Source organism: Dipteris shenzhenensis, chromosome 29 (genome assembly GCF_047967505.1).
Source record: "Dipteris shenzhenensis isolate YYH24624 ecotype China chromosome 29, Dip_SZ_1.0, whole genome shotgun sequence".
NCBI lineage: Eukaryota > Viridiplantae > Streptophyta > Polypodiopsida > Gleicheniales > Dipteridaceae > Dipteris > Dipteris shenzhenensis.
The window spans coordinates 26,290,676-26,302,258 of NC_141624.1; the positions used below are offsets into that span (position 1 = coordinate 26,290,676).

General features: G+C 40.8%; 1 protein-coding gene across 1 annotated transcript; it reads right to left on the reverse strand.

Annotated features, from left to right (window-relative positions):
- Positions 1-758: 758 nt before the first annotated feature.
- On the reverse strand, positions 759-4,454 carry LOC147882640 (uncharacterized). The gene is made up of 2 exons (XM_087400161.1): positions 4,083-4,454; positions 759-944 (listed from the first exon to the last, which is right to left on the reverse strand). The coding sequence occupies exons 1-2, from the start codon at positions 4,443-4,445 to the stop codon at positions 924-926; spliced, it is 384 nt and encodes a 127-aa protein (XP_087256287.1). The 5' UTR covers positions 4,446-4,454; the 3' UTR covers positions 759-923.
- Between the last annotated feature and the right edge of the window lie 7,129 nt (positions 4,455-11,583).

The following is an 11,583-nucleotide window of genomic DNA, read 5'->3' on the forward strand; positions in this document are numbered from 1 at the left end:
ATAAAAGTCCCACAAGTAAAGATATCTAAAGTATAGTCCCTAAACTACAAAAAACCACAAAAATAGATGCAAACATAAAGGACATCAAAGCTCAACAGAAAATGGGATGTAAAAAAACATATTCCTATCTACTACTAAAGCATCAAATCGTGGCATTGATGCATCAAATACTATAGTTGTATGATATAACAACAATCAACAATGACAAAATATACACGACTGATGTCATGCATGCATTTTCAAATAGTGGTGAAGAATGAACACAAGAAGCTTCACATACACAATGCAATAGTGTTGCCTGGAAATGGAAGCCCTATTGCATAAAATGACTCTCCTATTGAAAGTGTCCTGATACATAATTAAAAAAAGAATTATACAAATGATACCAGATATGCTAAAAGTTACAAAGAAAAACTACACAAGATATACATATCTTCTTGGTTACGCTAACAAATGCGCCAAATCCCTTGATCAATGTATGTCATCCGAACAGCCAAACGTTGATAAGATTTGAAAACTCATGAAACCCCATCTCAAAAAAAGGGCAACAAACTAAGAAGACATCACAGGTTGACAAAACAACAGTGAAATGCATGTATCTACTAATCATCAACACATCCATTATTGTCAATGTTAGAAATTAAGGGAATTGACGGCAGGTCAATAAAAGTAAATAGCTTTGGTTTTTCCAATGCTTTCACAAATTAAGCATTGGGCAATCAACATATATTCTTTTAAAAAACAAAGGGGTTCCCAGTCACTCAATTGTCCAACTAAAACCTGCATATGTTTACACATCAGCCCATGGAAGTCATATTTTACTCAGTTGTATGTCTGCATCTCCTTTTAGTTTCTAAATATCTACATCTAGTCTTTGAGCTCTTGTACTCGTCATCCAATCCTGCTTGGTCATTATCAGAGCTTCATCCCATACCTGACCCTAACTGCACACCGAAAAGAGCTCCTTTTCATCAATTAATTGAAAGAAATGGTCAAGACATTAGCTACATTGCATACTTGTTATTTACAGTATATTTTTGTATTTAGTCTCAAGGATCTTCCACAAGTTGTTTCATGTCTCCTTGTATTATGCACTGCTTTCTTTTAAGATTGTATTGCTTCTTTACTTACATAATTTTGGTTCAGAAATAACTATTGAGAGCAATAAAGGTTAGTATATGATTAAGCTTTAACATTAATGTGTCCCTTCTACTATATCCTATATGTGATCAGACACTATTTAGAAAGATGGATCTCTGACAGAACGGAGTCAACGAGAGAGAGAGAGAGAGAGGGATGAATAATCAAGGTTGGATTGTTACAGCCTGACCCCTGCAGCGGAGTATTCCCAGGGCACCCAACACTCAAAATTTTACCATAAGGCACGTGCACACATGTACTTAAAAAAACACAGATCTGCGAGGAGAAAGTCATATGTAGGTAGCAAACTGAGATAGGTATATTGCTTCACAATCGTGGGGAACAAATCGGTCCCTCAATGTATCTCATACCTTCAGGCGCAGGGCTACATAACACTGAGCACCAATGAGGGGTCCTGCCTCTCACTGGGGATTCAATGGCTTGCTGAGTTAAGAGGGCTTAAGGCCGATGGCCTCGATTCATAGGAGGAAAGGGCTAGTCTTCTCCCCCCTCCTCCATGATGGACGACTTTAGGCCCAAAGGTGGACAACCACCCCTATTCAAGGGCTGACCAGCAAGGTGGGTTCTGGCGGCTCCATAATCTCCAAAACAAAGTCTCCAACTGGGTCTATCACGCACTTCTCTAGCATTCTGTACTGGACCACAATGGAGACTCTACAGGTAACTGTTTTTGTGAGCACCACAATCTCCTTGGAGTCTATGACCCCAACAGATCATGTAGTCGGTACTGAACGCATCTGCCATGAAGCTTCCTCCTCTTGAGTGTCTGAAAGATCTTGACCTTGATTCTCCAATCACATGAGAACTCCACGGCACCCAAAGATGAAATCTTCAATAGGCACACAGAGAAAGCACATGTGCCATAAGAACAAGCCAAGTAAGCCCTGAAGCTATGTGCTTGATCTACCTCTAACTCTTCTTCCTTGGGCTTGTACTGCTTGGACATTTGATCTGCCTTCCTTTACATGCAGGCTCTCACAAAGTGTCCAGGTTGGATCACAATGGGTTGGCACCTCTTGTTCTTGGCATTGCTGAGATTCTCAAACATAACGTTCAATATCAGTCTACGTCTTTGGCTAACTTCGTTGGATTCCAAGATGTCCAGCATCAAGGGCATAAGAGGACTCTTTTCCTTGTGTCTTGGACTTCTGGTATGCAAACTTTGCCCTTCGGAATTAGAGACTATTTCGAATAGAATATTGATCTCGGATTCCTTGCCCCCTTCAATTTGAACCACCTAGTTCATCTGAGCATGCCCAGCCTGCTACCAAATATGTCTGAAGTAATGATCATGTGCATAGAGGCCTTTAAGGAATAGAAAGAGATCAGCCCAAATCTCATTGAAACTCAAAAAGCTCACAAAACCAATGCAACTCAACGCATCATCCACCACAAAAGTGGTTCCTATTCTATATCGGATTTCAAAATTGAATCCTGCATAAGCTTAGACCATCGAGCCTTATGGCCTTGTAAGTAGTCTGAAGCACTACAAAAGTGCTCGAGTGATGTATCGTTCACAGACATCACAAACTCAGTGCCATATAGGTAATGCCTTCACGTCTTCAATGCATGAACTATAGCAAATAGCTTCTTTTTCATGCATAGGGCATTTGGCTTGCCATGGTGTCATCTTTCAACTAATAAAAGCTACAGATTGAACATCCTGAAACAAGGTTGTAGCAATAGTATAATCACTAGTATTCGTATGAACCACAAATGGTTTACTAAGATCGACAAAGCATGCATCTAGAGCATCCGTCCAAAATCAATAATTATGTACGTGATCTATTTGCAAGGAACTCCTTTCTCTCCTTCCTTTAAAAGATTGAAAAGGGGTAGTGCAGGGCGGGTACGTAACTCAAAACAACCAATGGAAATCAGCATGCTGCTGAATCAGTTGACAATCCTCTTGCTCCAGACATGCTAACTAAAAGGGAGATACTTGATTACAAACACGGTTGCGCTGCATAATGCTCTTCTCTACCTGATTCAATAGACTCTTGGGGGCCAACTGACATTACAAGCCATAGGGTAGCATGTACAGGTAAGATCTGAGAAAGGCCATTCGTCTTAGCCATGCTGGTCAAACAGTCTCCAGGTTGAAGACTAACAAAATGAAGTGCTGCTCGAGTGTGCACCAATGGAAATGATTTTTTTATAGAAAATGCAGGGCACAAAGAAGCACAGCGGGTCCCACAGGATGTCAGGAACTTTCCTGCAAAAACCTGCTAAATCCTTTGTCTGGTGCTCGGCAAACTGAGGACGATTTCAATAGAAGCCGCTCTAAGAGCCACGCCACGCGAGGTCTACATTGCGCAGTTACCCTGCTCCCCTGAGTTCAGATGGTTTATTTGGGCACAGCTTTGTCAAGCGGCCTATTTGCAGGCAGGTTGCACACGAATGAGCGACCGTTGCAGGCCTTGGCAGGCGCCTTCCTTGGGTGATCCGATATAGCCAGTCACCTTCAACAAAGGCCTCGGCTCCGCATCTGGACCCCGATCTGATTCAGGGTGCGTGATGGATTTTACGGGAAAACTGCTTTCGTTTTGGGCCACGCTGTCTGGCTTAACTCTAAAAGCGAAGCTGGAACTAAGGGGAAAACTGAATTGGAAGTTGTGGTCGATTGACAGTCGGTCGAATCGTAAGCTAGAAGCTCAAAAGAAGAGATGATAGAAGAGATGCATGCTCTTTTCGTATGGCAAACAGAAATCCGGAGTAATTTCGCGCTCTCTTCATACTATTTTCATTTGCCCACGCTCCAAGGTGAGCGTATGGCTTGGCTCTAAAAGGAAAGCTGAAACTAAGGGGAAAATGGTCGTTGTGATCGATTGACAGTCACTCCAGCCTTAAGCTAGAAGCTCAAAACAAGAGATAATAAAAGGGATAATTTTCTTTTCGCATGGCTAGCAGCACTGTCTTACCTCCTCCTTGTCCAGGACGTCTTTGAATTCGGCACAGGCTCCCGTGATTTCCCCCGGAAAGAGGGCGTAATTGTCTCCCACTTTGGGTAGCTTAAGGTTTTGGAAGTACAGAATGCTGTAGTTGACGAGAGCTCGGGGGAGGCGGGTAATTGCATCTAGAAACCATGAGAAAACTGCGGCCTTGACACGCCCTCTCTGAGGAGGCATGATGGGGTTGTTGGGGGAGGTTGGGGAAGAGGGAGGAAGGGAGGGAGGTATGTGAAAAACAGAGGAGATGGAGAGATGGAGGCGATGAAGCTGGGCAAGCTCGCAATGAGGAAGAAGCATCCTCAATCGAGGAGAGCAATCGCTGTGATCGAGCATGTACGAAATCCATGGAAAACAGAAACTGCGAGGATACGCCTGAGAAGACAAGATTCTGGAATCTCGGGACATATTAAGTCAACTGTTTTCATCATTACACCTACACGTGGCTTGGCCTTTGAGCGTTACGTTGACGTGTAATCCTTGTCAGTAGTTCGCCTGTCCCATCCTGTCCCCTTGCTTGCAACAAAAAGTAATCAAAAGCTTTGCCGGCCCTTCATTGGCCAAAACAAAATCCTAAGAGGCTATTCCCACGTACCCGAAGCTCCTCACGAAAGATTTCGCTTCATTCATGCCATGAAATTCTTGCTGCTCTTCCGCCTTCTCGAACCTTGTTGCACAATCCTTATCACTCTCATTGTTTCGTTTCAGCACTTCCTTAGACATTAGCAAACTGTGCGCTATGAGCAATCTGCACCATACATTGCCTCCTGATCTTCAGAGCCTCCTATTACCCCTCCTAACATCGGCAAAATACCCAACATTCGCGGAGGCCTCTCTTCATCCTGCAACCCGCACGGCAAATTTAAAGGTCATCTGCACGGGAACGACTCGAAACTTCATGAGCGTGAAAATTGCAAACGAATTTCATGAGCGTGGGAATGCCCTCTAGGATTGGGAGAGAACAAGATGCACCTCATTCATGTGGCCCGCTCTTCCGCAAACTGTATACAATGAACCTCCAGCCTTTTCATTTTCACCCATGAAAATTATTTTCTCAATTTTGTAAAATCTGTAAAATTTTCGGCATTTTAGTTATATTTAGCAAAAAAATCGACAAATTCTCGGGAAAAACCTTCAAATTTTGACACCCCAAGTTTTGTGATTTGTTGGGAAAAATGTTTTCTACGAACACTGATGTGGCCTGCCCAAGATGGTGCACGGAAGATAGGGCGAATTGAAAGCTGAGCGCGAGAGAAGGAGAAGGAGAAGAAGAAGAGAGAGAGAGGGAGAGAGAGAGAGAGAGACAGAGAAGGAGAAGGACAAGAAGAAGAATGAGAGAGAGAGAGAGAGAGAGAGAGAGAGAGAGGCGGAGAAAAAGATCAAGTACGAATAGCAACATCAAGAATACAAATAGCAAGTGCAACTTCAGCCCAATCATAAAAATGTGTGCACAAATTCATCAAAATGTAATTTTGGCTTTTGTTAAACGACCGAGTCTTTACTATAGCCTACCTATCCAAGGTAGGCCAAATTCTATTCTTTCAAAAATGTGTGTTTTTGCTATTTCCCAAGTGTCTTTTTGCTTATTATTGCCACCTATGCAAAAAAACATCCAAGGCTAGTTTTCCTAAGCATACTACCTCACCATTGCTGATTGCTACCCTCCTAGCGTGGAATCTGGACCCCACTCATTGCCACCAATACCAGTTTTCCTAAGCACAATAACTCATAGCTATTCTCTCAACATGGATTTTGCACCACAAGCCATGGTACATGGTACAATTTAGTTAGGATGCAACGCACGAACCTAACAAAATGGTATGTGGTACTATTTCGTTAGGATGCACTCACATAGCCACTCAACGTTGATTATAATACATTCACAATCATGCATGGGCGAGCCATGCTACAAGAAGCATATCTTCAAAGGATAGCAAATCATTGAAGCTTCTCTTCACTTGTTGTTCCACCCTTATAAAAGCATCATGGTTCAGGTTTCAATGCACACACATGTTTCTCTGTAAGAGGTGAACATTTATGGCTAGAAATTACGGGTGCAAATCGCTCAAAGGAAGGGAAAATGGACAATTAAGAGCCATCAGTTCCCCTTTGGCCTCACACCCAAAGGTGAGTACTTTGTGCCTTAGTGAGTCAGAGTCGTGTGAGTGCATGAGTACAATCTCCTGCGTAAAAATGGACATTAGTACTTATTTTCCCTAGCATTGTTAGCATCCCACAACAATGTGTTATGGCATACTTTCTCTTTATTAAAATAGCCATCATGGCATTCCATGAGATTGTGCTCTCACAAATCTCTATTGACTATAGGTGGACGTCTTTGTGTGCTTATTCCAAGATAATTTTTAAATTCATTGAATATATAAGAAGTGGGATTCCCTCCATTACCAAACGTTAGTGCTTTGAACCTTCTTTCTCCACCTAGCCTTTGAAAGTCTAAGTTAACATGAATATTCAAAAGTCCACAAAACCATAGCCCCCCACATACCCTCGATGATTTCGATGTTGATGTTCTTTGATTGGTGCATATGCATGGGAGAGCAAAAACGTTTGGAGGCTCATGATTCTACATCACTTCTAAAGATATAAAGTAAAAAAGGCATCAATTTTCTAACAAGACAATTACAAGCACACTTTATGAGTCCTACCATGCAAAAGTCCCTTGGATAGGGGCATTGTTAAAGCTATCCCACTCTAGGTTCGACTAAGCAAATGAGTGGCTCCTAACTTGTGGGCCATTTGACATATTAAAATCTTGCATGTGTGGGATAAATCATATTTTATTTGGCTATCAACTCTACAAATGTGATATTCAATAACACTAACATCACTATTTAATGTTCCTCATCCCCACCTTCCCATTAATGAGGACACCTTTTGGTCATACAACAATACACATTTACAAGCCTTGCTTATATCTTGTATCCATTTCATATCCCATGGTCCACCTCACCTTCAACTAACATGATTGGAATGACTGTTATGAAATACTGTCCTTGCATTCTACTTTTGAAGTCTTATCATTCAGTTTGATGGTGTTAATGTGTGTGTACCCATCTTAACCCCACTAGGATACAACACACTAGGTGAGACAGTAGGTCATCACCTAGTGTGATTAGCTACTATCTACCTGAAAAGGAATGGAAGTGTTGTTTAAGGAGTGGAAAGGATGTGATAGAGTAAGGTGAGTTTGAAATTCGACAAGCGAAGGCAATTGTTTAAGAAGAGATCTATGGTAGGTAGAAAGTTAAGAGGGAGGTGGGCTAATTTGGTGAGAAGATTTTATTGGGGCTACTATGGGAATTGATTGCACTAGAAGAGCAAGATTTGAAAAAAGGTAAGTGGGGAAAAAAGAATTACTCAATGAGCAAGGAAGTGAGTCAAGAGGCACAAAGGCCTTAATGACTTAAATGTACTATGTGCAACCATCCAAAGTTGCAGGGGAAACATTATGTGTGTTTTAGACTTGACATGACCCCTTTCCATAGTGAAATGAAAACAATGTAGCACAAAAGAGAGAGCAATTGTCATTAATGAAAAATATTGAACACTAATGTTTAGTCAAAAGGTCAAAAAATTATAGAATGCACAATTGTTCAAAAGGTTGCACTTTGATAAGTCATGGCAAGCATCACTTTTATCGAAGAGGAGAGTCTACATACTTGAGAGTCCATGGCAGAGCATGAAGAAGTTCACGGGGGAAGTGTACGGGAACACTGAGGAACATGCACCGAAGATTGTGCGCAGAGATCCATGTGGGTGCGTAAGAGTTGAGCAGAAGGCTTGAAAGAAAAAGGCACGAGTTGTAGGTACTATTGGAAGGCACTGTCCGTGAGCAGTGGCGACTAGTGGAGGGTGCTTTGGGGAGCAGGCAAGTGAGTAGGGTAGTCAAGCGAGGTAGTGTAGAAGCTTAGAGTTAGTAAATGCAAGCAGGCTTGGTGATTTGAGAGCAACTCTGTATTCAAAATGGAAGAAATGGCCTAGTGCTAGTATTGAAGAAGGTTTCTCTCCTTCAACTCGTGTGGTCGAAGTCCCCTTGCAATCTATGCCATCTACCTCATAGTATATGCATAATCCCTTGCCAAATACAATTGAGGGCCTCAAGGAAAAAAGTGCTCCATTGATCAATGGACTATCTACATCATCTGGCTATCCATATGTACCATGCGATGATGTTGGCCCACTTATCAAAGTGACCAAGAGTCCACCCTATTGCCATGAGTTGCAATTTACTATTCGACGAGGCCTGTAGCAATGCTCCTATAAAAATCGTCAGAGCCACAAGGTGGTCCTTTGTGTGCCACCTAGGCAACTACGCCTGATGTCACCACCATCTCTCAATGGGTGCTAGTAAAAAAAAACCTCAAGGTTCACATCTAGAGCTCTTGTGTGTGTGGGAAATTCCAAATAGCCTCTATGAATCCTTTTCAAAGCCACATCCCAAACAAGCCACCTATTTGGATCCATATCCTAGTCATTTGACCATTGCTAGGACTTTGTGAGGTAGCAGCCAAAGGAAAAGAGAGATCTTCCTAGGACTGAAACTATCTGATAGCATGTTCCAAACATTTGATAGAAATCTATGATAAAGTCCCTACCTCCCCAATGAGTTGCTGCTCTACATAGGTGTGCTATCGATCCTCTGCATATGAATCCTCATCCCTAGTTGATGGACTTGCCAAAAAGATTTATCTCTGGTGCATCCAAAACACTGGGATCTCTCCAACACCAATCACCTAGGTCCCAATCGAATGTAAAGGGCATTCTCTCCCATACGCAAAAATTCAAATATGTGTCTTGTGCAACGAGCGAGTCCAAATCTATGTACCACCTCTTTTTACACTAAGCTACTATCTTGACTCTATAAACAAAAGACAATAATGCTTACCAAATATGGTTAAGAAGGATTAATATGAAATGGTTTCAAAGATTAGCATCTAGATTTGGAGGTTAGCATCTAGATCCAAAGGGACAAAAATCTTTGGAGTAGTGCTCAATGGATGCCCCATCATCAATATTTTGTCTGATGTAAGTCGAAAAGAAATGGGCATTATAGGCAAAGGAAGAGAATGACAAAATTTTGAAGGTTGGTTCCTTTTTTATTTCTATAGATCTTTCCAAAAACTAATGTACATTTTAAAGCCATCCATGATGGTATTTTGATCATTGAGAGTCTCAAAAAGTGGCAGTGCAAGTGAATCTCGTTTTGGTAGCATAAGATGACCGTTAAGGTCTTACTTCCATACTTGTATTACTTCTTGTGGTTTCCACATCTTCACTATAGGATTCATCATGATAGGAATACCATCTCTAATAAAATGCAAAATTGTGGAGGCTTCTTATGTCCAACAAATGCATCTATCCCATCACATATGTACCCTAAAACAATAAAGCCTTTAAAGGTTGGTATCTCTTGCATCAAGGATGGCGCTAAAGAAAAGCATGAGCTCTCAAATTAAGGCATCCCTTAGCTATCAAAAAATAGCACACAATTTGATCAAATCCTTTCTAAAATCCTATTAAACATTGCATTAGCATTCTCATTGCCGCCGTGGCCAACCATTAGGAATCCAAGATCCACAATCTCAAATATCCCCTTGTTATGAGAAGAGAGAGAAATGAAAACACATATTGGTTTTTATTTTTACTATATTTCAATCATGCACATATGAAAATATCACAACTACTGTGCGCACAATAACCATTTCTATACAAAATGATACACAAGGTTCCCATATACCAAATTAGATAACCATTGAGTTTATTTCCTAATGCATTATATTCTATGCACAATATCAGCAGGTCATAAATTATGCCAGACTTCTTAGAATCAATGCAGAATGCCATTTGTTTTATGACTATTATTTATGTAGAAAATGCAAATGAGAAAACATTCATGCATCTTCTTATCCATGAAATGATCATTCTAGGGTTTTTTTAAAGCAAAAAAGTTATAAAGTTGTATTAATACATTAGATTTTTACAATAGTAGTTCATTTAGGATTCTCCTGAAAGGAGGATTGCGAAGAAATAACTATGCTATCCTCAAAAGAAATAGCCAATGGCATAATGAGAAAAAATAGAAAAAGGAATGGGGAAAAAATTAGAGGCTCCAACAAGACCAAACTCTCTTCTATTAATCAATGTAGAGCACTACATGTTGCCACACTAAAGACCCAATGTAACCATAGCTAGCTCTATTGTGAGTCCAAAATCTCTTCTAATCTTAGGTCAGAATTTCCATCTCATCTCTTTTTTGTTCCACCATTGGCCCCAGCATTGCAAGCCCTTCTTGAACAACGATTTAGCCTTTTCAACGTCATTATCATTGAGTGGCTTCTCTTTATTATTGAGGCCCATATAGATTCAATGGCCATAAAAGTCCCTTTCCAAAGAAATTTCTTCAAAGGACCTCCAAAGTGACGTCCACAAAGAGCTACCTTGGGTGTTGCAAGGTTATGGATTGCATAGGGTCTAGAGGATGGGGTCTCTCTTCCATATAGGGCCCCTTAAAGTTCTTACCTATGCAAAGTTTATTGGTAAGAGCTATGGCCAATAAAGTTCAAGATTGAGCACTCCTTTTATTATCCAAGAGGCAAAAAGATTCATAGCAGCCCATTCTGTGTCCACTACCCCTAAACCTCGTTCTTCTTTGGGTCTTGTGCAAAATGACCATCTCACTTTATTCTTTGGGTCTTGTGCAAAATGACCTCCTCCTTCTTGATGCCTTGTGCAAATGACCATATCACCTTTGAAATTTTTCTATCCCCTCCGCAAAGGAAAGATCTACACATCCTAATAATCTTATCTAGCCCTGTTTTAGAGGGGGCCTAGTTACAGAGGCAAAAAATAGCTATAGGGTAAATGTAGTGGTTTAGCACCATTATCCTCCCAACAAGGTCAGCTTGATATTTTGTCCATTTTTCCATCTTATTCTTGAACCTTAATCCCACCTTTGCTTCATAAATCTCAAAACCCATTGGTATCCCTATAGTGAGCAACCAAGTGCTTCACAAAATCTTGATCCTTTCCACTTAGAGTAGCATACGCAATTTGACTGTGGTTGGTAACTGAACTTGAAGCCTTGCAAAATGTGTTTAGACATTCTACCACACCCTCAACATCTTGCAAAATATTCGTAGGGGTTAAGTTTGTGTCATGTCCAAATTGGCGATTCAATAATTGTCTGTCTTTAATGAAACCTTCCACTACTTACTTGTGGAGGAGCCACACCAATGAGTTAGCGCCTACTATAGCTCAAAAAAGCCATATCTAATAGAACTTTTGAGGTTAAAGTATTAATTCATCTCTCCATTCACGCAAAACTTTGCTATGGCATTAGTGAGAAGGAATTTGACATAATAGTCATACATTAGGCCAAGATGCATGTCTTGAAGAGACCGTATTTAGGAAGTCCCATTCTAACTTTTCATAAGCCTAGTCAAAATCTACTTTA